A 25,965-nucleotide genomic window follows, 5' to 3' on the forward strand; every position below is an offset into this window, starting at 1 on the left:
TTATCTTAATTGGTCCGTGTAAACCCTATAAGGTAGGGACCACCATTTTCCCCCTTCACAGGGGAGGAGACCCAGGTTAAGGAAGGTTACGTGACTATCATCAAAGCCCGTAGCTTGCAAGGGGACAGCCAGGACTGGCCCGCACCGGCTAGTGTCTCCACACAGAACATCACATTCCCCCATGCACCTGCTCTGTCAGATGGCGTCTTCCCCACGATCCTGCCTCATTTGCCTCTTCTTCCAGATGCCGCGTGTGAGAAGTACATGTCCAAGCTGAGGACCACGCTATCTGCTCAGTCTCGTTTCCTGAGCACCTATGATGGGGCAGACAATCTTTGCCTGGAGGAAGTGTACACAGAGAATGTTCTGGAAATCCGGACAGAGCTGGGTGTGGCCGGCCCCCCACCGAAAAGCCCCGCCACCCTGGGCCTGGAGGAACTCTTCAGCACCTGTGGCCACCTCAACGACGACGCTGACACCGTGCTGGTGGTGGGCGAGGCGGGCAGCGGCAAGAGCACTTTGCTGCAGCGGGTGCACTTGCTGTGGGCCACGGGGCGCCACTTCCGGGAATTCCTCTTCGTCTTCCCATTCAGCTGCCGGCAGCTGCAGTGTGTGGCAAAGCCGCTGTCCGTGCAGACGCTGCTCTTTGAACACTGCTGTTGGCCCGACGTCGGCCGCCAGGACGTCTTCCAGTTCCTCCTTGACCACCCCAACCGCGTCCTCTTAACCTTCGACGGCTTCGACGAGTTCAGGTTCAGGTTCACGGATCGTGGCGAGCGCCACTGCTCTCCGACCGACCCCACGTCGGTCCAGAATCTGCTGTTCAACCTACTGCAGGGCAACCTGCTGAAGAACGCCCGCAAGGTGTTGACCAGCCGTCCGGACGCGGTGTCGGCTTTCCTCAGGAAGTACCTGCGCATGGAACTCAACCTGAAGGGCTTCTCGGAAGAGGGCATCGAACTGTACCTGAGGAAGCGCCACCGCGAGCCGGGGGTGGCCGACCGCCTCATCCGCATGCTCCGAGCGACCTCAGCCCTGCACGGCTTGTGCCACCTTCCCGTCATCACGTGGATGGTGTCCAAATGCCACCAGGAACTGTTGCTGCAGGGCGGGGGGTCCCCAAGGACCACCACGGATATGTACCTGCTGATCGTGCAGCATTTTCTGCTGCGCGCCTCCCCGCCCGATGCGGCCCCCCGCAGCCCGGGGTCCGGGCTGCTTCGAGGCAGGCTCCCCGCCCTTCTGCACCTCGGCTGGCTGGCCCTCTGGGGCCTGGGCATGTGCTGCTACGTGTTCTCCTCCGGGCAGCTCCAGGCGGCACACGTCGACGGCGACGACGTCTCTCTAGGCTTCCTGGTGCGCGCCAAGAGCGTCGCGCCCGGGAGCGTCGCCCCCCTGGAATTCCTGCACATCACCTTCCAGTGCTTCTTCGCCGCCTTCTACCTCGTGCTCAGCGCCGACGTGCCACCGTCCTCGCTCAGACGCCTCTTCCGCTGTCACACGCCGGGCGGCTCGCTCCTGGCCAGGCTGCTGCCCGCGGCGTGCGTGCGGCGCCCGGGGCGCGAGGAGGGCGGCGTGGCGGCGTTGCTCCAGGAGGCCGAGCCGCACAACCTCCAGATCACGGCGGCCTTCCTGGCGGGGCTGCTGTCCCGGGAGCACAGGGGCCTGCTGGCCGAGGGCCAGGCGTCTGAGAAGGCCCTGCTCCGGCGCCGGGTCTGCGCCCGGTGGTGTCTGTCGCGCAGCCTCCACAAGCACTTTCACGCCATCCCCCCGGCCGTGCCCGGGGAGGCCAAGAGCATGCACGCCATGCCCGGGTTCGTCTGGCTCAGCCGGAGCCTGTACGAGATGCAGGAGGAGCGACTGGCGCGGGAGGCCGTGCGAGGCCTGAAGGTCGGGCACCTCAAGCTGACCTTTTGCGGCGTGGGCCCCGCGGAATGTGCCGCCCTGGCGTTTGTGCTGCGGCACCTGCGGCGGCCCGTGGCCCTGCAGCTGGACCACAACTCTGTAGGTGACGTTGGTGTGGAGCAGCTGCTGCCTTGTCTCGACGTGTGCAAGGCTCTTTAGTGAGTGTTGCTGGGCACTGCCCGCTGTGCACAGGTTGGCGGGGGGGGGGGGGTGGTGGAAGGGATGCCACCCCGGAGATGCCGGTGTGGGAGCACCAGGCTAGGACCCAGGAGTCGGGGCCCAGCGCCAGCCCCGCCACCCCTTCTGTGCAACCCCCAGCCCAGCCCCTTCCCCGGTCCGAGCCTTCCTTACAACGTAGGAGAACGACAGCCGTGCTTATTGAATGTCCTGGGTGTCAGGCACTGTGTTACACGCTTCCTGGAATTAATTCCTTTAATCTCCGTGACCACCCTGGGCTGTAGGCAGGGACGTTATTATCCCCCTTATCCTCAAAATTTTTTAATGTTTACTAATTTTTGAGAGAGAGAGAGAGAGCGTGAGCGGGGGACTGATAGAGGGTCTGAAGCAGGCTGTGTGATCCAAGACTCAGCTCACAACTGTGAGACCGTGACCTAAGCTGAAGTTGGATGCTCAACCCCCTGAGCCACCCAGATGCTCCCCATTATCCTCAAATCGAGGCTCAGAGAAGCAAAGTGACTGGTCTCGAGTGACCCAGGAAATGGTAGAGCTGGGGTTCACATATAACACCTTTCCGGGGACAGGTCTGTGCTCCCCACAAGCAGCCTATTTATGGACAGCGTTCAGGGGCTCCATGAGAACCTTGAAGTGATGTGCAAAGTTTTGTGTACTAAGTGTCTGTATTAGGAACGAGCCGAAATTTAGAGGTGACTTGTGCCCCTCGAGAGATTTTAAAATCCCAATGAGATGAGGATTTCAGGATCCAAGAGCTGGAAAGTGGCCACGGACTGCCACCTGCCCTCGTAGCCCGCATGCTGTGCAGAGTCCAGATGAGATTTTCGCCACCACCCGTACTGGTCCCAGCACCCTCCCCCCGCCCCCTCTGAGGGCGTGAGCTTTCCCCCTTGGGAATGTCTGTTCCAGCACCCGTGGGCCAGGTGAGAGCAGAGGGCATGCCCGGGTCTCGTGGCCAGCGTTCTGCAGACTCCCCAACTTCCCTTCCGTCCTTGAAAGGGGATGTCCTGCGCCCTGTTTAAAACCGCTGAAAAAGCAGAAGGTAGCTTCAAGTTAAAATCGACTCACAGCCTTCCAGGGCTTTTGGTCTATCCCAGGTGACTTTATTTGCCCCGAAGCAAGGGACAAGCCTTTCCTTGAATATATTACGATGGCCTACTTCCTCTGGGCTACAGCATTAAGACTTTTTTTCTCTCTTTGGAGCAAACATATGGATATCTCTTAGAAATTGTAGGGTGGCCTGTGTTATCCTTTCCATAGGGACCATGGTCATAAGTTTGTTTGCATAATGTAATAATAATATAACGTTAGCATATTTTATGCAGCTCACGTGTGCATTATAGGTAACGTATGTTGTGAATATATCAGGAGGAAACAGATAACACATTGAAATTGGGTGGTTTGCAGACTGTTTAGAAGGGACTGGGCAGCAGTTAGGAAGAGCGAGAAGGGAAAGTGCAGGGTCCTGGGGCCAGTGACTGTGGCGGTGGGGGTGGGGACGGGGCTGTCACCGTCCTCAAGCCTGGAGGGGCAGGGCTGGGGGAGAGGTGTGGAGAAGGCTGCCTGATAGAAACTGAGGCTACAGAAAGCTGGAAGGGTGGGGTCTGGGGGAATAAACCCTGGCTTTTCCTCCCCTTCTTGCTCTTGCCTTGACCCCCAGACAGAAAGCCAACACAGGGTGCCTGCTGCTGTAGTCCATGGGCATCAGCCCCTCAGGACCGAGAGCCAGGTAGAAAGAGGAAAGCGGATCTGGCCAGGGAAATGGAAAGATGGCCAGCACAATACTTGATCTCCCCAGGAAGGAGGAACCGCCATATTTTCACTCAAGAAGTCCGAGACCTATCTGTGGGAGTCATTTACCTGATAGAATTATGAGTCCATTCTTGTGGATAATGAGCCCATAGTTCTCAAAGGGGTCCTCGAGCCCTGGGAGGTCAGGAACCGCTGGCTGGGATGATCCTTCTAGACCAGTCCATCCCTAGAATGAATGGATCCTCTCTCCTCAGGAAAGCCTTGCCACTCCCAGGATGTGTCCAAGGGCTGAGGGGGGGTTAGAGGTCTCTCTCCGTTTTCGGAGGAAGATGAGGATGCTCATCTTCCATGCTCAGCCTAGAGGTGCAGAGAAGCATGTAGAAATGCAGATTCGGAAGCCTACCCCCAGCGATTCTCGCTCCCTCGGTCTGCGGGGGGTGGGGTGGTGCGGCCAGGGATCGATGTTTTCTAACTGACATCCCTGGTGATACTGCTCCAAGGAGTCCAGAGCCACCCTGTGAAAACAGCTGGTCTGTGGGAACCAGCTTGATTTTCCATGAACAATAAAAGACCTTGACTAAGTTCTACTGCTCTTTACTCTCCACACAGAAATTGCCAGCATTATGTGGGAGGGGAAATGATCTGGAGGTCAGGTATTTCCTGTGTGTGTGTGTGTGTGTGTGTGTGTGTGTGTGTGAGAGAGAGAGAGAGAGAGAGAGAGAGAGACAGAGAGACAGACAGACAGAGACAGAGACAGACAGAGGCTGGCGAGGAGGTGCTCCTCTCCCCCAGAGCCATGCTGTATCTCTCCCACTTGAAATGTTTCCATGCCAACAGAAACAAACCCTCAGCCTCCAGGAAGCCTGTCTACAAAGTGCCCCCATATAGCTTTCTTTAGGCCCTGGATCTGACTCTAGGGTTCTGGCTTTCAAAATTTTTTGGCTGCAGGGGGCCTTGGGACAGAGGCGTACAAGGTCATGCTTAACGGTGGGCTTTAGAGCCAGACCGCCTGGGGCCCAGATCCTTTAGGTGCTGTGCAACCTTGGCAAAGTCACTTCACTTGTCTGTGCCTCAACTGCCTTCCCTCTAACGGACATCATAATGGTACCTACGTCGTGGGCTTTTGTGAGGATTAAACACCTTTACTATTGGGAAGCGCTTGGGTCGGTGCTGGCACATCAGATGCCCCATGCGTGCGAGCAGCCGTGATTACAGCTACCTTCTGCCTGCGCCAGGCACTCACAGGGCTTTGTGTGTGCTGTCTCTTTAAATCCTCTCTCAGCCAGGTGAGGCTGGGAATACCATCTTCCCCCCCCCCCTTTTTTTTTTTTTACAGCAAATAGCTAGTAAGTGGCTGCTGAGGATGAGAGTTTCCACGGAGGGAAGATTCCAGATCCCCAAGCTGTTAGCCTTTAAGTCAGGGTCTCCCAGATCTGCCTGAGGATGAAGAATCCTAGGCACGGTTGTTAATATACACAGATCCCTGGGCCCCAACCCCCCACCCCACCCCCACTCCCAGAATTGCCAGCTCCAGGGGAGGGGCCCCAGAGTCTGTATTTTAGGGATGCTTTCTGAAGATCTTGTGATCAGGTGAGTTTGGGGGCGCCACCCCGAGAGGAGTGTCAGAGGGGGCTTTCTGGGCAGGGTCTGACGACAGGAGTGATGTCACTGGGGTGAAGTGCTGGACGGCAGGGCCTCCCTGACCACGGCTCACTTGCTGGTGTTCCAGAGTCTTGGCCACTCTTGTCTGACTGGTCTGCCGTCTGGTACCCACTGTCACCCCCAGGGTGGCCTGGCTAGTTCCCGACACACCCTCCCAGCTAGGAACCTTCTGTTAGGCTGCTATGGTGATCATTTCTGTTTTACAACATGGAAACAGTGCCTCAGCCTAGGACTCCAGTGACCCGCCGGGACTCCAGCGTTCTTTAGCAGGAACTCTGGGGCCCCACCTCCTGAGCGGTCCCCCACATGGTGCATGACGTCAGCACCCTGACCAGGGATGGGGGCGTCTCCTCTTTCTTGGGGTGCTCAGCCCTTGCGGTGTTTCCCAGAAACACAGATGCTGGCACTTTGGGCACGAGCAGAAGTCTCTTTTGGGGTCTTGTTTATTTCTCTTTTCTCAGCTCCATTTTCCAAATCTATTTGTCTTTTTTTCTTAGCTTGCGAGATAACAATATCTCAGACCGAGGCATCTGTAAGCTCGTCGAACATGCTCTTCACTGTGAGCAGCTGCAGAAGTTAGCGTAAGTCGGGCTCGAGTGGTGGACATCGTGTCCCCGGCCACGCTCTGGGTCGTGCCGTTTGGGCAGCAGCCGTGAGCTGCGGCGAGGGTGTTGGCATATTTGGAGGGTGCAGGTGACTCCTGGGTCGTGGGAATGGGCTACCCTGGGCTTGGGGTGGTCCCTGACTGCTGTGCTAGGTCTCCATGTCTCCTCTCCTTTGGAACGTTCCAGTCTCTTCAACAACAAACTGACCGATGGCTGTGCACACTCCGTGGCGAGGCTCCTTGCGTGCAGGCAGAACTTCTTGGCTTTGAGGTGAGCCCAGGGCTTTCCTATTCTGTGGAAATTGTTTTTCTTCTTCAGAGCTGAGTCAGTTCGGTCTGGTCCTGGCCCTGGTTCGGCCCCTACTGGGCTCGTGATCTGCTGACTGAATCAGGGGCAGTGTCTCCTTTGAGCAGGGTTTCGCTAATGCTGTGACCTCCCCAGCAAGCCCAGGATTGGCTCTGCTGAGGGCTGCCTGCCCTTTGACCTTGGGGCCCCCAGGGCTGAAGACGGTTTCTGGGACCCTTTCCTTCCCTGTGTCTAAGAGTGTCACAAGCTGGGGTTACCGGGTTTCCTAGTGTTCATTGAGCACGTGTTGCGGGGGGAGGCACGTGGATCACCTGCCACCACAGCTGTGACAGCCAGTTGCTGAAAAGCTCTCAGAAGGTCCTTGCCCAGCTCGGTGGGTGCCGGCTTTGCACTCCAGTCTTTGATGTCTGCCTTTCTGCTGCTCCTGACCTTCCTGGCTCCGTGGGGGTCTCTCTCCCATCTGACACCATTCAGTCACCTGTCCTGCTGGCCCCCGGGTCAGCCTGGCTTCTCTTTCTCCCTGGGGTCTTCTTGCTTCCTGGATTTATGTGACAGTAAAAGAAGACAAAGTAAACCATCGCTTTTGTCCATTCTTCGTACCTGCTGGGCTGGGTTTGGGGTTCGAAGCCGCCATGTTAAAATTACTAACCATGTGGCCCAGTCTCAGGCAGGGCTGCTGAAGCCAGCCCCAGTGGCGCTGTTCTGTACAAAGGACTCTCTTCTTCTTTTTGTTTTAACTTTTTAAAACTTAATTCCTTTTGAGAGAAAGAGAGCGAGCAGGGGAGGGGCAGAGAGAGAGGGAGACAGAATCCCAAGCAGGTTCCGTGCTGTCAGCACAGAGCCTGATACGGGGCTTGAACTCACGAACTGCGAGATCATGGCCTGAGCCCAAGTCAAGATTTGGTCGCCCGGGCTCCCCACAAAGGACTCTCTTCTGTTGCTACCACCTGCTCCCCCAGACTCAGGATGCTGAGAGCGGCTGTGGCCAGAGCGGGGGGCTGGCCTATCCCCCAGGGAAGGCTGTGGGGTAGTATGCTCAGAATTTGAAGCCTGGGTTTTGGGCTGGTATAGCAGAATAGTTGAGAGAGCATGGGGTTCTGGGGCCAGACCAACTGAGGTTTGGATCTAGGATCCCTGAGATTTGAATCCTCATTTGCTATGTGACCTTGGGTCAGCCCAATGTCTCTGTGACTCTGTTTCCCCTTCTGTAAAATGTAGATAATAATTACAGCTTCCTCCTAGGTTGTTGTAACGGTTAAATGAGTTAGGATACATAGAAAGCTGGCGCGATATGGTCAGTGCTTTATGGAGGGAGCTTAGTGGCTAAAAGGTGGTGGGTAATCATGTAAATTCTCAGCGTGTTTATCTGTTTATCCTACGGTAGTTCAGCCCTCCCAGAAGGGATTAGATGCGGAACTATTTGTTGGGAAAAATGCCTCCGAGGGGAAATGGGGAAGGGGGCTGGAGGAGGCTGGGAGAGTCAGCTCACTACAGCGCAAGTCTGACCCTGAGAGACGGGGAGAGGGAAGGAAGGAAGGCTGGGAGGAAGCCTCTAGACCTTGGGGCAGTTCTGAGAGCACAGAAGGCTGTGGGGGAGTCCTCCAGCCAGATTTGCCCAGCAGAGTCTTGTGTTTCCCAGTCACTGGCTGGGAGCAGCCTGTGGGAAGCGACCTTGAATTTCCCGGCACAGCAGCCTGTGGTCAGAGGTGTGGGAGGGCACCCTGCCCCTTCTCAAAGAGGATAATAGTGCCTGCTCTGCAGGGTAGTTGTCAGCCAGAGTGGCTTCAAGGGCGTGAAAGTTCTCTAAAAAGAGGAAAAGTGTGTTATTAATTCCAGGAAGCCTGGGGTCGTGAGTAAGAGTTCTGGGGACCTCTCCAAAGTTCTCTGAGGTATCTGGATACGGCTGAACCCTCCTTCCTCCAACCTCCCAACCCCCCTGCAGAATCCCTTGCCCTTTCCCAGCAGCTTGGGCGGAACAGGTGAAAGCCACCTGCAGCAACGAGGGACCCAGGAAAGCTGCAGGGGGCACGGAGTCTGGCACCAGCTGGTGGCTGAGACAGGAGGAAAAGGTGTGACAGTGGGTCACCCTCCCTCCCCTGGGGAAACCACCTCGTAGGACAGCTGACAATAGTGCCTCCTGCCCATACCTGTCACACTGCTTTGCAAAACAGGTTTCCCCCCACTTTTTCCCCTTTGCAGCTGGAGAATGAACTAGCGGGAGTCACGGTTGAGTAAGGTTGGCCAAGCAGGAATAGACTAGCACCCGGGCAGTCTGCTCGACAGGCAGGAAGAAGTCGGGCTGCCTCAAAGCTTTTCTCCACGTTTCTGTGTCTGGGACACACTTCCTCCACCAGCCCCGGGTGCTTCTGGGCACTAACATCCCCACGTCCGTCCCACACTTCTTCAGCCTCCCTGCCTTCTTTTCCAGGCTGGGCAATAACCACATCACTGCCTCGGGAGCCCAGGTGCTGGCTGAGGGGCTCAGAGCCAACGCCTCCTTGCAGTTCTTGGGGTAGGTTGGATTCTGGGGCAGAGGGGCCCCCGTGGGGGCGGGTTGGGGGACTTAGCAGGTGCAATTTTTCAGCTGGAAGGCCCCAGAGGCAGCGGGAGAGAGCGGGTGGCCCCTGGCTGCCTCATACTTGCCTTTCACTCAATAAACAGGAAGTTCAGGATGTGGGGGGTGGGCAGTGCCCCTGAGTGGGTGGCAGGAAGCCCTCTGGTCCTCACTGGTGCTAGGGCTGTGCCTCTCACCTTTGGGAGCTTCTGAAGAGTGCCATTGCCTGGGCCCCACCCAAGGGGTGAGAATCAAGGGAAGAGAAGTAAGTGGACCAGGCTGGAGACGGGACCCAGGACAGGAGGGGGCTTCGCCGGGTCCTTCTGAGCGTTTGCGGCTGCAGGGTCGTGCCGAGCCTTCCAGTGAGGGGAGAGGAGTCAGGCACAGGCTGGGAGGGCAGTCCCACAGACCACAGGTCCCCAGAGTATGTGTGTGTGGGGGAGGGGCTTCCTCTGGTGGCTGAGTGACTGCCACCCCCCACCCCCGCCCCTAGGGTTGCAACCGGGCAGTCCCCTGTAGCCCTGCTGCTGTCCTGCCTTACCTGGTGTGAGCTGGCATCCATTTGATGAGAAATGGGAGTCTGAGAACCCAAGACTGTAGGAAGGGACACTAATCTTAGGGCCCAACCCATTTCCTCGGCAGGCAAGCTGCCCACAAGCTCAGCCAGAGCTAAGGGCAGAACCAGGTTGCTTGAGAGATCAGCACCTTTTCCACGCTGCATTACCAGGAGCACAGAGTCCAGTACAAGGGTGGCCCCAGCCCCACCAAGCTCTCTCCTGCTCGAGGTCACAACCAGCGTATGCGGGCTGTTCTCTTTCAACACCTCTTTGTTAAGGCACCTGTCTGCACCAAGCACTGTGCTAACCCCCTGCCCCCCCCCCCCACCAGATACTATCATATGACACAAACCGTTCTGAATATTGGTTTTTGTTTTTTTGTGTGTGTTTTTTTTTGCCTGCTTAACAATATATCTTTTGTACCATAACGACTTCATTTTTAAAACACTAGCTGGTTGGTATTCCACTGGCTGGATGTCTGTAATCTATGTAACTGGCCCCATGTTGGTGCGCCCTTACGTTATTCCAGGTTTTTCGCTATGACGTAGTTTTTTGCTCTCTCCCCAGGGGCGCAGAGCAGTGCTGGCACACAGCCAGAGCTCAATAAATATTAACCAGATGAATGAAAGCGTGGTGAACATCCTAGCTCGGCTAGCTTTGCTCACATGTGCACAGACAGGTCTGGGCTAGCTTCCCATATGTAAAACAGCCAGGTCATAAGGAACGAGTTGGGCTCCACCTTTGAAAAGGGAAGTTTCTCAATTTCTGTGGGCCTGAGGGGGATGACCCAGGAGGTGAAGGAGTATGACACCGTGAGGAAATGGGGGACATTAGGGAAGAACAAGAGAGAGAGCTGGCTTGCGGGAGAAGAGTGAGATTTGTTTTGGGTGCTCCCAGAGGGTAGTTGAGGACCTGTGGGTGGCAGGCACCAGGAAGCAGATCTGACCTACATATCAGGAAAAATGTCGCCACGCTGTGAATTGACTTTGAGAGTGAGTGACTGAGTTCCTTGTCCCTGAGGACGTGTGCTGGGTGGGCCTCTACTATTCTGTAAGTCTGACTGAAAAATGAATTCAGTTTCACCATCCCTCCCAAAAGGTGGAGGCAGATCCACTTTGCTGGGGCCTAGGAGCCCCTCTCAGATCTTTCTGGAAGGTCCCAGAGAGGCAGAACCATGGAGAGGAAGGACACTGTTCACACATGTCTAGAACACATAGCAGTTACTCCCTGACCAAATGACGCAATCTGTTGGCCTTTTTAGGTTCTGGGGCAACAAGGTGGGTGACGAAGGGGCCCAGGCCTTGGCTGAAGCCTTGGGTGATCACCAGAGCTTGAGGTGGCTCAGGTAAGCTTTGGGGTCTGCATGGTCACAGGGAGCCAGAATGAGGAAGGGAGGGGCCTGGGCCAGTTTTGAGGGTCCTTCATTTGATTGAACTTTGTTCTTAGCCCCCTGTGTTAGGCAGTGGGATGCGAAGAAAAGACCCTTGGGTTTGGAGTCAGGACACTTGAGTCTTTCTGGGTGACTTTGGAGGTGTTCCTTCTCCCCTTAAGGGTCTTGATTCCTATCTGTTAATTGAAGGTTTGGGGCTGAATCAGATATATTTAAAAATTTCTTTTTGGGTTTATTTTGAGAGAGAGAGAGAGTGTGTGTGCATACACGTGCGCATGAGCAGGGGAAGGGGAGAGAGGGAGGGAGGGAGAATTCCGAGCAGGCTGCACGCTTACACAGCGCAGAGCCCCCCATCACAGGGCTTGAACCCACGAACTGTGAGATCGTGACCTGAGCCGAAATCAAGTCTGATGTCCCAATGACTGAGCCACCAAGGCGCCCCTGGATCAGATATATTTTATCTCAAGGACCAACTGCAGTCCATGAGTAATGGCTACCCCGGACATCACGTTGGAAAGAGTTCTAAGGCTGCTTCTTAGCTTAATGAAAATGAGCACTGTAGTCAGTTGGTAATGTCTGAACAAAGCAGACCAGGATGTGGGGCTATGTGCGTCGTGCATTTTGCCCTTCCCGGGTTACCTTATCTCTGAGGTCCCTCCCTGCTCTGATGTGTTTTTGTTCCTTGATTCCGTCCAGCCTGGTGGGAAACAACATCGGCAGTGTGGGGGCTCAAGCCTTAGCCTTAATGTTGGAAAAGAACGTGACACTGGAAGAACTCTGGTGAGTTGAGGGGTTCCCTGCTTTGAGGAGGCCTCACTCATTCCCTGGCCTCCTCCATGGAAGTCGGTAAAACAGAGGTGGATAACCGAGTGGTTGGGCTGTTGGGTTTGTCCTTCTATGTGCTGGGTGCGTGAAGCTGATAGAGCCTGGCACGTAGGTGCTAATTCTTTTAATGGAATTATATTTCCTGGTTTGTCGGCTTGTATACTGCCTCCGTGTGGCCTAATGGTTGAGGCCCGAGACTCTGGAGTCAAGCAGACTGAGCTTCAAGGCCTGCTGTGATCTCAGGCAAGTTAAATAATAAGCTCTGAATCCCAGGTTTCTTACCTGGAAAATGAGGGGCTGACTGCTTCCAACTGTGAAGCGTATATGGTTATATGCATAAAGTCTTTTTTAAACACAGGTGTTCCTTTCCCAGGTTGTATTTTATTTTTAAAAACTGTTTATTTTTGAGAGCGAGAGCGCGTGCGCGGGAGAGGGGCAGAGGGAGGGAGACAGAGGCTCGGGAGCGGGCTGTGCACAGTGCAGAGCCCGACGTGGGGCGTGAACTCACAAACCTCGAGATCGTGCCTTGAGCCAAAGTCAGAAGCTTAACCAAATGAGCCACCGAGGCACCCCACGTTTTGTGGATTCTAAGGGAGGCTGAGTGCCTAAGAACGCGGGAGAAGTAAAGGTCTCCCTGGAAGGTGGAGTGGGGTTTGGGGCAAGTTAAAACGTGAGCCATTGGGGCGCCTGGGTGGCGCAGTCGGTTAAGCGTCCGACTTCAGCCAGGTCACGATCTCACGGTCCGTGAGTTCGAGCCCCGCGTCAGGCTCTGGGCTGATGGCTCGGAGCCTGGAGCCTGTTTCCGATTCTGTGTCTCCCTCTCTCTCTGCCCCTCCCCCGTTCATGCTATGTCTCTCTCTGTCCCAAAAATAAATTAAAAAAAAAAAAAAAAAACGTGAGCCATAAACTGTGCTCACACTGTTGACCTGAAGCTGATTCTAAGTCTCCCGTCCTTTAGATGCCACTAGCTTGGACTTCTTATGACATGTTCTGGGCGGTTCCCAATTCTATCAGGGAGATAAATATGCCGATTTCTCCAGGAAGCAGAAGGCCTTTGAAACCCATGATCACCGTCACAAAGTGGATATTGTGGTGGGATAGCTCTGCCGATGTCCCATTGATTATATCCTGAGTGGACTTTGCCACTTGGAAATTCTTGTTAGAGGCATGCCTCGCCATTGAGTGTATCAGTTATGACTACACTAGGCTGCAAGTGAGGGAAGAACTCTAGGTACAGTGGCTCAAACCAGTAAAGGGTTTCTTTATTCCGTGTCCAACCGGTCTGGAGGTAGGTGGCGTAGGGCTGGTGTAATGGCTCCATGAGGCCAGCAGGGGTCCCCAGTCGGTGGCTTCGCCTGAAGCCGTGGTTGGTTGCCTCATGGTCAGCAGATGGCTGCTGTACCTGTGACACTGCTTCCGTGTCCCCAGATTCAGTCTGTGTATCCAGGAAGGGCAGGAGGCCCAGGCCACCTCTCCCTTTTATTTTATTTTTACTTTTGTTGTTGTTTTTATTTTTAAAGTTTATTTTGAGAGAGAGAGAACACAAGCAGGGGAGGGGCGGGGTGAGCGGGAGAGAGAGAATCCTAAGCAGGCTTCGCACTGTCAGCACACAGCCCGACGCAGGGCTCAAACCCAAGAACCGTGACATCATGACCCGAGCTGAAACCAAGAGTCGGATGCTTCACCGACTGAGTCACCCAGGTGCCCCAAGCTCTCCATTTTAAAGAGAATTTCCCGGAGCCCCATCTGTCAACCTCCCCTTATGTGTTCATGGCCGTGTGGATGTCACTGGCTGTAGTGGAGAGTCAAAATGTAGTTTTTTCACCAAGCGCATGCACATGGTTGCCCAAACCGAAGGAGGCTTCCATTAATAAGAAAGGGAAAAGGATATTAGATCACTGGGGCATGAGGGTACCTTTTATATAGAGGAGCCCTGGGGTAAATTCTCTCCCAGAGACGTCCCTGGAGTTGAAAACCCTCATACTCTTACTATATCTTTTCTTACTTCATCTGCTAAATATAGATTTTCAGATGTCGGATTTTCTTTTTTTCAAAGTTTTTTTTTTAAATGTTTTTATTTCTTTATTATTTTTTTGAGACAGAGACAGTATGAGCAGGGGAGGGGCGGAGAGAGAGGGAGACACAGAATCTGAAGCAGGCTCCAGGCTCTGAGCTATCAGCACAGAGCCTGACGCGGGGCTCAAACCCACGGACCGCGAGATCATGACCTGAGCCGAAGTCGGAGGCTTAACCGACTGAGCCACCCAGGCGCCCCAGATGTTGGATTTTCTAACTGGGGGGCAAGCAGGCTAATCCTTATCGACATCGTCTTCCGTAACAAATGTTACCATATGAACGGGATTTTCTCTCTTTTTCTTGCCAGCCTAGAGGAGAACCATCTCCAGGATGAAGGTGTGTGTTCTCTTGCCAAGGGACTTCAGAGGAATTCAAGTTTGAAAGTCCTAAAGTAAGGAACCTATAAGGAGCCGGGATGATAATGACAGGCCTTATAGGGGGCAGCGTCGGGGGAGAGGGGGGACAAGGGGTGGATATGGGCAGCTTCCCACCTCTCTAACTCATGCAAACGTGGCCTGGCAGAAAACGGCTGGTAGAGTCAGGGTTCCCCCAAACACAGACCGGGATCCCAGGGCAAGTTGTTTACTTGGGAGGTGGTTCCAGCAAACCCTGGTGAGGGGTCAGGGAAATGAAGCAGGGGAGGGAAGGGAACCCATGGCAAGTGGCCAAGCCTGTTATGGCCCTGGTTGTCCCCGAGGGCAACCGCCTCAGACTTGCTGTGGGGCTCCAGGAGCCCCTATCCAACAGAGAAGCGAGGCAGCAGGGGTATTTATCTGCCAACTGCCTGTCCTTCATTTGCGTGCTTGTGGGGATATTAATTTTCCGGCACTTCTGGCTTGCCCTGTGCGAGGACCCTCCTGGGGTCAGGAGAAAGGCCTCAGGCAGAGAGGGGAGGTCTTCCCAGCAGGCAGCCCTCAGAGTTAGAGGTGAAAGCTGAGGGCGTTTGGGTGGGTTGCCGACAGCATCCCTCTCGCGGGGCCATCTTTGGCTCAGGCGGGAGACCTGTTCTAACGGTCATCGTTAGTGGTTTCTCTTGGGTTATGCAGGCAGGCGTGCTTGCATTTATTCATGTGTGCATTCATTCATTTTGTTGTTGTGCATTCATGCATACATTCACCCACTTATGTATCGATGCAAGAAATATTTCTGGAGCACCTGCTGTGCCAAGTGCTGTTGGAGGCTAGAGGATAGAGCGGTGGAAAGAACAGAGCAGGCCTCAGCCCCCTTAGCTCTTGGATTCTAATGGGAGAGGCATATAATGAACAAGCAGGCCAATACACAAGATTATATATAATAAAGGCTCTAAAGAGTATTCAAGAGGAGATGTGCCAGGGAGTGGCTGGAGAGGGCAGGGTCGCAGCTGCCTGGGGAGAGCCTCTCTGAGAAGGTGGCATTGGAGCTGAAACCTGGATAATGAGGAAGGTTACTGTTTTTGCAGTGCTGAGGTCTCAGGAATGCACATTCCAAGAAGACTGAACAGCAAGTGCAAAGGCCCTGTGGCAGAAACAAGCTCGGTTGTTTTGAGAACAGAGGGCAGGGCCAGCGTGGTTGGACTGTAGGGGAAGGTACAGCGGGAAAGAGGCAGGGTGAGGGGGCCACGTAGGTCTCAGAGCCATGGGGAGGATTTAGGGCTTTATTCTAGGGGCAATGAGAAACCTTTGGAGGAGTTTAATTAGGACAGTAACATCTGATTTATATCATAACAAGATCGTGCCGGCTGCTCTGTGCGGAACAGATGGAAGACGGGTCAGGGGGAATTAAGGTCCTGCTGTCTTCCAGGTGGGAGATGGAGGGGGCCTGGATCAGGCCGATGGCAGTGGAGAAGGCGGGTGAAAGCGAGCAGGCAGTGGTGGAGGTCCTGCGGAGCATCCAGGACCTGGAGGGCTGGACAGCGGCAGTGGTGGGTGGCTGGAGGCGATGGGGATCACTGGTGGCGGGCTCGGCGGGCAGGCTCCCACTCCGCGTGGACAGGGAGAGTGGATGCGAGCAGGAGCCCAGCTCGCGATCATCACGACCTTGTGCCGGCGCTCTCCGAGGCTGGTGCCGCGCTGCCGGGGGGTGCCAGAGGTCTCACTGGAGAGGGACGTCCGTGCATCATCAGATGGCTCCTTGTGCTACAGGACGGGGTGGCATCCGCCCTGGCAAATGTGGCCCGTGGAAAACACTCGCCTTCAGAGGCAAGCAGACAGCTGCCTCCGGGAGAGTGTGTGCTTTGCTGCCAGCCCGCCATCCACTCTGGCAACACTTGTTTGTGTTGCTTTGCAGGGGCGAGCAAGTTGCCAAATGTTTGGGGGAAACACTTCCACTCGTCACTTGGGTGAAACCGGGCTGGGAGGCCCCGGTGATGCCTGGGTGGTCTAAGCTGGGACGCCAGGCTTTGCGCGGTACCTGGTTTCGCATTAACCGGGTGTGGCTGTGGCACATTTGTCCCCCCTCGTTGTCATGCATTTACCCCAGCCAACCCCAGGGGCTGCAGGGGTTTGTCCCACGCTGCCTCGGCGAGTCTTATAGTTAAGTGCCACCGGTCTACATCATCCCTCACTGTTTCCCCATAAAAAGCGAGCTTCTTATGTATCTTTTTTAAAAAAAGCTAGCATCCTTCTTTTTCTGGGCATAGTGACTGCCAAATGCTGCTTCAGTGTGTGGGCTCAGGCACCTGACAGCCTAGGTTTGGACCCCAGTTCCACCGTTACCCGCCGTTTCTCCTTGGCTTTGGGCTCCTGTAGCCTTGGGTGTAAACAGGGGTATGAGGCGGACCCCCTCTCAGGGCCATGAGCATTACTGGCGTGATGGAGGTGTTGAGCAGGCTCATGGTAAGAGCCCAGCAGATACTGGCCGTTGTTATCACTGGCACTGCCTTAGGGTCAGCTTCCCGGATGTTCCTTACTCCGTGGAGGTGGCAGACAGGTGGTGATGTCTCGAAGGCCAAGCTGTGAGCAAAAGAGCAGCATGGGGCGGTGGCTCTTTCCCTGCTGTCCCTGACGGTGTGAGTTCTCCCCTCTCAATTCCCAACCTTGTATTTTCTCGATTCCACGCCCCTCCCCTGCCCACCGCCATATGAAAATATTACTGTTCGTTGATTATTTCCTATCAGTTGGGTATGGTGCCAACTGCACTACAGAATATGCCATTCTTTTCATTCTTATGTTTCATGAGGCAGGTGCTCTTTTAGGTCTGCCTTTACAGATGAGGAATTTGGGACTGATTTGCCCGAGATTAAAAAGGAAGTGGTGTAAGCTGGATTGGGACCCAGGAAGTAAAATGTACATACTTAAAAAAAAATTTTTTTTAATGCTTATTTATTCTTGAGAGAGAAGGGGGGGGGTGGGCAGAGAGAGAGGGAGGCACAGAATCCAAAGCAGGCTCCAGGCTCTGAGCTGTCAGCACAGAGCCCGATGCGAGCCTTGAACTCCCGAACCGTGAGATCGTGACCTGAGTTGAAGTCGGACGCCTAACCGACTGAGCCACCCAGGTGCCCCTAAAATGCACATACTTAACCACCATGCGATATCGCCTTCGTAAGGGAGTAGCTGCTTCATTACACAAACACATCTGGTGAACAGAGGAGAGAGGGGTGCCTTTCTCTTTAGGCACTGAGGCTCATTGGGAATCGCAGACAAGAGAGGGACATGTCGTGGGGGCCAACTCCCAAAGCCTCTTTTCATTGGACAGGCCCGAGAGGAGAACCAACATTCTTGAAGCTCACCTTTCTGTCTTCCTCTCCAGGCTGTCCAACAACCACATCACCTACCTTGGAGCTGAAGTCCTTCTGCAGGCCCTGGAAAGGAATGATACCATCCTGGAAGTCTGGTAAGGCCCCCTCGGTGGGCCTCGTTATGTCTCTGAGCCTCACTTGTCCAATCTGTAAAATGGGGCCCAGAGGGAGGGGGACTGGGTAATTTTTCCTCCTGGCTCTGACGTTCAGTGGCATTCTGTCTACAGTGGATCTGATTTCTCTCTGGGAACGATGTTTTCACGTCTCCAAGCATGGACCAAGTCATTCATTTTTAAATCCCGGGTATTCAGAAAGGTCTTAGTTACAGGTAATAGTGTAGGAGGATGAAGAATGAAACACACACAAGAACTCAGGGGCCTTACACCTGCCTTCCCAGGTCGAGGATGTTATATCAGAGCCTCTGGGTGGAGGCTACATTGGCGGTGGGGGGGTGGGTACTGTTGCCTAGTGTTTCCAGACCTTTATAATTAAAAGCCACATTCCTTCATGTTTTGTAAAAAGCATCGAGTCACAACTACAGAGATTTATCCTCCTTCTTTCCAGGGACATATTTATAACTCATATAATAAGTACAAAAGCTTCCCCTGATTTTACACGTCATGAGTGAATGTCACTATATGTGTTTCAGGCACTGGTCTAGAAGCCAATCTTTATCTATCTATCTATCTATCTATCTATCTATCTATCTATCTATTGCACAAGCAGGGGAGGGGCAGAGTAAGAGGGAGAGAAAGAATCCCAAGCAGGCTCTGCTCTGTCAGTGCACAGTCCCATGCAGGGCTCGATCTCATGAACCATGAGATCATAACTTGAGCCAAAATCAAGAGTTGGTGCCCTGAAGCCAATCCAGGTGCCCTGAAGCCAATCTTTTAAAACTAGCAGATCCCCCCATGAAAATCTATATTTCCAAGTTTTCTACCAAAACTTCCCTCTCTGCACCCCCCACACAAAATGCCAGGAAGTAAGCAGAGTAGAGAAGGGCTGATCGCACTCTCTGTCAGCTGGGCGCATGGGCTCAGGCTGACTGCACCCCCCACCCCTCACCTCCTCCCCCCGCCCCAGGCCTGCTGTTTTGGACCAGGCCCCCTGTCTCACCCCTGCAAACTTGTGGCCCCTGCTTTACATACGCAGACTGACTGGTTACGCCCTCAAAAATCATATCAAGGCAGCAGCACTAATACATATCCAATGATGAGGTTTAAAATAAAGATGTCTAGGAATCTGTCCTGTGATGAAGAGCTTTTCCTTTCTGTATGGTTGTGTAATCCCTATAGGCAGTGAGATCCTCAGGCCCCTGGCAGTGTGTGAGTTTTTGTTTTAAACCCTTACACGGTCAGAGGAAATGTCACATTCTGTGTCCGGGAGGAGGAGGCCAGCATCAGGTTGATATTTTAAGGGTTCTGATGTTATTTGCCGCCCGTTGGCAGGACTTGGGAGGGTATCAGGGCTTGCTCATTGCATTCTTGACAGATTCTGCTGTTGCCTTAAAAAGAATCGCCTGCCTTGGGGAGTCAGGGCTGGCTGGGTCTGGTGTGGATTCTCTCTGCAGAGTCACGGAGGCTTGCTTTGTCACACACAGTGACTCATGAGCTGCCCTGGTGGACAGAGGCTAACACCAGCACAGGAGGGCTGCAGTGGGGCCTTGGGGCCAGGCCGTTCAGGCGCAGGTTTGGAAAGGAGCAGCCTCCAGTTAAAAGCACCGCTCTGGCTCAGCGTTCGCCCAGACCTCTCTTTGCTTTATCCCCTTTAGGCTCCGAGGCAACACTCTCTCTCCAGAGGAGACTGAGAGGCTCAGCCAGAGGGACACCAGACTCTTGCTCTGAAGCCCGGAGGCCAACGTTCATCTCAGTTTGTTTGTGAACAGACCGTGGGTTTGGATCCCAGAAGCTGGATTCCATCTGGCAGCAGTCCATTCACCCAGAGCCGAGTCCTGCCCGGGACAAGCACAATAGGTCACCTTTGTTCTGGCAGAAGAAGGAGCAACCGTGCCCTTTAGAGTAACTCTTCTGCAGCCTGTTTTGCATCCCGTTCTTCCCAAGAGTCGATCTGTGGAATGTAGAAGAGGAGCAGCTCCCCGCCGCCTCTGGCTGATCCGACGTGGGTCAGTGGGGCCTATGGAGGTTACTGCGTGCCTGGTGCTGTAGAGACCTGGACCCACAGGAGCGGCCCCCCTTCCCACCTGCCTCACAGTGAGGAGGGGGGATTCAGGGAGCAGCTTTCTGCCATGTTTTAACTCACGGGTTGTCGCCCATCCAGAAGTTCCCCACATCTGGTCCCACCCCCCATCCTGGATCCCTGCACGTGGCACTTCCTATGAGGGTAAAGTTTCAGAATATAGGTGTTCTCAGCTTTGGTATTTATAGCCTCCCCCCCCCCCCCCAAACAAGCCCAGGGTGGGAAGGGCTGCAATTCACCTGCTCTCCTTCCTGATACTTAACACATGATCGAAAGGGGACACATGACAGCCGTTCATTCCCTAAGATGGGCTAGATTTTCCAAAAAATAAGACGACACTACGGCAAATATCACACGCACAATTTTTTTTTTTTTTTTTTTTTCAGCGAAGTCAATTACTCTTCAGTTAAGCCTTTGGAAACAACTCCCCACCCAAATGCAGCTTTTTAGAATCAGAATTTTGAATAGTCCCACCAGGTCTCTGGTTGATGCCTGTGAGTTGTGACAGCAGACCCCCGACATGGTTCAGTGTTACGTGATACAGAGTTATGGATCAAAAGTTTACAGGGGCGAAATCAAAGACTTTTCCTTATAAGGCAGATGTTTTTCTGGATTTTTCAAAATGATGCATTGTTGAAGCCTCCTTAAACCATCAGGTGCTGGTCCAAGTGTTATTACTTAAACGTTACTTTTTGTGCAAACTGGTTACTATTTATAAACCACTTGGTTTGATTCTCTCCAGTTTGTTTTTGTAAAAAACACGACCATGAATTTTATGCTGTAAATAGTCACAGGGAAGGAGAACTGTTGAGTCCTCAAAGCTGTGGGGGTCTCAATAGATGGTGACCAGAATGTTTAAAAGATATTCGTGAATGTTGTCAAATATAAAGCACAATTTTCTACTTGGAGGGGCAAAAATGATGTTTTGACTAGATAATTTATTGTTTAGGGCAAAAGCAATTCATAGAAATAGGCTTGCAATCAAAGCCCTTTGGGCTTTGGTTTACAAAGGTCTAACTAGCGTGAAGTTTTTTTTTTTTTAATTTTTATTTTTTTTACATTTATTCATTTTTGAGAGAGAGAGAGACAGAGCACAAGCAGGGGAGGGGCAGAGGGAGACCCAGAGTCTGAAGCAGGCTCCAGGCTCTGAGCTGTCAGCACAGAGCCTAACACAGGGCTCCAACTCAAAAACCGCGAGATCATGACCTGAGCCGAAGTTGGACGCTTAACCGACTGAGCCACCCAGGCTCCCCACCCAATGTGAAGTTTTAAGCTGTGTTGGCGCCTCCTGGTGCCCCTCGTGGCTGAAAGGCAAATGTGAGGAGGCCCCTGGGCCTCCCTTGATTCTCTCCCAGTGGCTCCAGGGGTCTTTACCAGGAAAAGGATGGAGAAGGTTCGGGAACAGCTCTCCTCAGCAAGCAGCCTCCTTGTTGAAATCCTCCTCAGCGGCATTTAATGAACAAGGGCTCAGGTGCTTCCTCACCGAAGTGACATCCGCCTCCTTGAAATGTTTTGTGTGGGCCTGGCTCGCTAAATGCTGCGGCCTCTCCGTGGGCTCCTGTCTGTGAGCGTGCCCGTGGGCTCTCCGTTGGTGGCGTTAGGTTCTGTCCAGACCACTGTTCTGATACAGAAGATCAGGAGGAGAGTGGACACCGATGGGCCTGCTTTCTCTGAGGCGTAAACATGGCAATGCATTTGTGTGGTGGCGTCTTGGATTGGAAAAATCGGAAAATTTCATTTTCCTTAAACCCATTTGGCGATTATTTACCAGCCAGATACGTTAGGACAATCGGTGGATGAACAAAACACACACGATCCTTGTCGTCAGGGCAGTTGGGTTGAGGGGGCAGGAGAGGTGGGCAGAAAACTAGTGAACTGGAAGTTATATAAAAACAGAGCCCACTGTAGTAAGCGCTAGGAAGGAAGTAAAGGTTCAGGATGGGGGGGGGACCTTCAGATTGGTCAGAGACGGAGAGGCTGGGACCCCAAGAATGAGAGGGGGCTTATTCACAGAGAACAAGTTGTCTGAAGACCCTGTCATGGGAAAGGGCTTGGTGCATGTAGTGGGCTGAATAATGGCCCCAAATACTTAGCTCCTAATTCCTTGAGCCTGTGAATATTGCCTTATGTGGCAAAAGGGACTGAATTTAAGTGATTATGATGAGGATCTTGGGTTGGGGAGATGGTCCTCGATTAGCTAGCTAGGCCCTAATCACAACCATGCGTGTCTTTGTAGGAGCGAGGCTGAGGGAGGCTTGACACAGGAGAAGGTGTGACCACTGAAGTAAGATACTAGATTCCTGGCTTTGGAGGTGGAGGAAAGGGCCCCATGGGTCCAGGCGTGCGGCTCTGGAAGCTGGAAAAAGCCAGGGCACAGATTTTCCCCGAGAACCTCTGGAAGGAGCACAGGTCTGCTCCCGCTTTGGTTGCAGCCCATTTTGGAATCTGGCCTCCTGGCCTCCAGGACCGTAGGAGAATTAATTGGTGTCATTTAAGCTACGAAGACTGTGGTGATTTGTCACAGCAGCCGCAGAAAACAAATATGGTATGTTGAGGGCAAGCTAAGAGGAGAGCATCACCACGTGGGTTTACGGAGGTAGGTAGGGTCAGGTCACGAAGGACCTAGTGGACCGTGGTCAAGGGTTTGGGTTTGATCTTGGAATAATAGCAAGCCAGAGGAGAGTTTTCCAGAAACATTCTAGGAGTCGATTCCCGAAGGTTTAAAATGGAATGGATGAGAGAAGAGGGGGAGGGAAGACTCAAGGCTGGCTCCTCGAATTTTGGCTGGGACACACCATCCTGGAGCTCAGGTGGGAAGACAGGTGGGAAACAAGTTTGGAAGCAGGAGGGACCTTGTTTTGGATTGTCACGTTTGGGACACCTAAGTGAAGTCAAGGGAAGACGTCAAGTTATGCCGTGAGTCTAAATTTCCAAAGTCTAGCAGATCCACCAAAAACATTCTAAGCCGGGGCAGGTAACTTGCGAACAAGTCCGCAGACTTCCAGAAATCGCTTTGCAGATTTCAGAAGTCGCTTCTAGAATAGGAGCAGACAAGATCTCAGATTTGTGGCCAAGAATACCTAATTTTTATATGCAGAAAGAAAAAAAGAGGGGGGTACCAGAGCAAGAGAATTTTTTTTAAAGAGCTGTAGTCTTTCATTATATTCAGCATCATCCTAGAAGGGAAAAAAAAATGTCAATCTGAGTGTTCCCCCCACCCCCCCCCCCCCCCCCCCCCCGCCGCCACCCCCCCTCCCACCCCCAGCCGCCGCCCCACAATTGCGCCCAAACCAGATACTGGAATGAATACACCTCGCAGAAGTGTGGGAGGTGGAATCACATTCTAAGCAGGCTGAGTTGAGACTACATACAGCATCATTTCATTATTGTGCCAACACACCTTCACGCTTCCATCCCACCCAGGAGACCGGTGCAGCCCAGGGGTGACGCACACAGCAGTGGGGGGTGCACACTCTGGCAAGGCCCACACGCCAGGGAACATAGGCTCGGGCCCTGGGGGGCAGGTTTTAGGTGAAGAGCAAGGTCACGAACGACATCGGGACCATCCTGAGCCATTCCCCTTGGAGAATGACATCGGGAGAGACTGCAGCTGTACAGGCTGACAATCCAAGATTTTTGGAGTCCCCAAGATTCCTTTTTCTTGCTCTAAATTTTTTAAATATTTTTTTAAGCTTATTTAATTTGAGAGAGAGAGAGAGAGAGAGAGAGAGAGAGAGAGAGAGAGAGAGAGAATCCCAAGCAGGTTCCATGCTGTCAGTGCAGAGCTTGTTGGCAGGCTCGAACTCACAAACCATGAGATCAAGAGTCAGACGTTTAACTGACTGAGCCACCCAGGCGCCCCTTTTTGCTCTAAATTTAATCTCATGTATCATTGCTTCTGGAATAGTCCACAAACCCAATCTCCTAAGTATCACCCTTCCCTTATCAATCACCCTGAAAATCCCTGGTCTCCCTTTTTCACTTGGAACAATTTCTTTCTTGACATCTTCCGTTCCACATCCTCCTCCCCCTCCCCCGCTCTCCCCTGTGCCTTCCGGGAAACAAGGGCCTCCTTAGGGGCCCACCCTTGCCCGGATTACCTCACCAGGGGGATAGCCGGCCCCCCTGCTTCTGCCCTTGACTCATGGTGTGAGCCTGTTAAAAGGGAAGTCAGGTGAGCTGTGCTCTGATCGAAATTCTCCAGAACTTCTCAATCTAATGCAGAGTGAAAGTCAAGGTCTCCTCCCGGCCCGGCCCACCCCTGTGTTTTCACTGGCCTCCCCTTTGCCACTCATACTCCCATTCGCTGCCCTCCAGCCACACCGCTTCTTGGCCGTTCCTTGACAATGCTAACTGCTTCCAGGAGGAAATGCCTATTTCCTCCTCCAGGAACACTCTTCCCTAGGCAGTGGCATGGCTGGCTTCCTCATTTATTGCAGGTCTTTGTTCAGGTGTCAGCTCATCAAGGGTGTCCTTCCTGAACAATCCACCCAAAATAGCAGTCCCCAACCACTCTCTTCTCCGCTGCCGTGCTTAATATTGGCTTCTCAGCACATACCGCCTGATGTACGTGTGTTTCTTCCTTTCCCTAGAATGCCAGCTCCATGAGAACAAGAGCCATGCTCGCTGTAGAGTCCACGGAGTCTAGAATAGTACCTAGCGCATAGCAGATGTTCAAATACTTGTTAAATGAATGGAGAATCTACCTGCCTAAAGGAGGCAGAATATAGAAGTTGCGGAAGATTATCAAAACGAATCACCTTTTTCCTCTCGCCATTAGTGTCTCCTCCCTAAGGGAGGGAGGTTTCCTGCATCATGGGATCATTTCTTGAAAAAAAAAACCAATTTTTTAAAGGTTTATTCATTTTTCAGAGACAGAAAGACAGAGCGTGAGCGGGGGAGGGGCAGAGAGCGAGGGAGACACAGAATCCAAAACAGGCTCCAGGTTCCGAGCTGTCAGCACAGAGCCCGATGAGGGACCCGAACTCATGGACGGCGAGATCATGACCTGAGCTGAAGCCGGATGCTTCACCGACTGAACCTACCCAGGCGCCCCATCATGGGATCATTTCTAATGTATTTACTGCCCCAAATAGGATTCCAGATGTAGCGCAAAGGCCCCAATGAAGAGCATGAGACCCCCTCTCTCTGTGGGTGTGTTTTTCAAATCACACAGAAATCATTTGTCATTGATAACAGCAAATAGCTCAAACAGGAGAGCATGGGCTTATAGTTCAGCAGGATTAGGGTAAAGATGATTAATGTAATCCCTTTTATTTTATCAAAAAGAGCTTTTGGGTGACCAGGGTAAAAGCCCTCAGACAGAATGTTCCAGTGGCATCTGGAATTTCCCCTCGCTAAGAGATAAGCACATCCCCGGTGTGGTCGTCTCTCCACTCATCCATTGATTGGAATACCACGCTGGGCTATCGTGGAGAAAGCGCCCACACGATACCCTTGCCCGTAGGGGCACCTGCTCCAGTTAGCCCCATGGTTTAGAGCTTATTCTGCACGCCCCCGACTCACAGGAGTGGTGGGGGAATGGCTGGACGCTTGGGAGGCTGGGTGAACCACCGCAAGTTGCCATTTCCTGAGATGGGGGCACGGGAGGACTGCGGTAGGAGTGGAGGAGGGTCAGGAGCTCGCCTTTGGCTGTGTGGGGTGGAGACGCTGAGTAGGCAGGAGGCTATAAAATACCGAATTTGGTGAGGCGGGAAGTAGGAGGGGGTCTGTGATAGCCATTTGGGGAGCACAGGGCAGGGGCTGAGAAATGACCACGACTAGGAGGTGTCACTCTAAGGCACAGGCCCCTGCCAGGTGACCAGGTTTCCAGCCCCTGGGGGAGAGAGATCCATTTAATCCACCGGCCTTTTGCTGGTTTTCTGCTGTGTACAATGAGAGAGCTAAGCGGGACAGTTTAGAATCATTGTTAACTACTCTGTTAAAAGCTTTCAGCGGGATCCCACTGCTCTTAAGCTAAAGACCAGAACTTGGCCCTGGCTCACAAGGTCCTGCCTGAACGGCTCTGTCGTGCCCACATTTACTGTGCTCTGTCTCTTTCGGTTCCTTCCACATGTCACGCACAGTCCTGTTCCCGTTGCCTGAAGGGCTCCCTTCACCCTCATCCACTAACCATGCTTACTACCTCATCTTACAGGTGACTTCCTCAAACGGGCCTCCCCTGAGTGCCCGACCACCTGGTATGTGTGCTCAGAACGGTTCTCCTTCCG

At 53.3% G+C, this 25,965-nt stretch overlaps 1 protein-coding gene across 1 annotated transcript in view; it reads left to right on the forward strand.

Annotated features, from left to right (window-relative positions):
* The window catches only part of NOD2 (nucleotide binding oligomerization domain containing 2), a 36,379-nt gene extending 15,914 nt beyond the window's left edge, over positions 1 to 20,465 (forward strand). Inside the window, exons 4-12 of the mRNA XM_049621222.1 lie at positions 245 to 2,063; positions 6,009 to 6,092; positions 6,303 to 6,386; positions 8,851 to 8,934; positions 10,795 to 10,878; positions 11,620 to 11,703; positions 14,132 to 14,215; positions 17,551 to 17,634; positions 19,311 to 20,465. Of these exons, the coding sequence (XP_049477179.1) occupies positions 245 to 2,063; positions 6,009 to 6,092; positions 6,303 to 6,386; positions 8,851 to 8,934; positions 10,795 to 10,878; positions 11,620 to 11,703; positions 14,132 to 14,215; positions 17,551 to 17,634; positions 19,311 to 19,383 (2,480 nt within the window). The 3' untranslated portion in view covers positions 19,384 to 20,465. The remainder of the gene's footprint in view (positions 1 to 244; positions 2,064 to 6,008; positions 6,093 to 6,302; positions 6,387 to 8,850; positions 8,935 to 10,794; positions 10,879 to 11,619; positions 11,704 to 14,131; positions 14,216 to 17,550; positions 17,635 to 19,310) is intronic.
* The last annotated feature ends 5,500 nt before the right edge of the window (positions 20,466 to 25,965 follow it).

This window comes from Panthera uncia (genome assembly GCF_023721935.1).
Source record: "Panthera uncia isolate 11264 chromosome E2 unlocalized genomic scaffold, Puncia_PCG_1.0 HiC_scaffold_19, whole genome shotgun sequence".
NCBI lineage: Eukaryota > Metazoa > Chordata > Mammalia > Carnivora > Felidae > Panthera > Panthera uncia.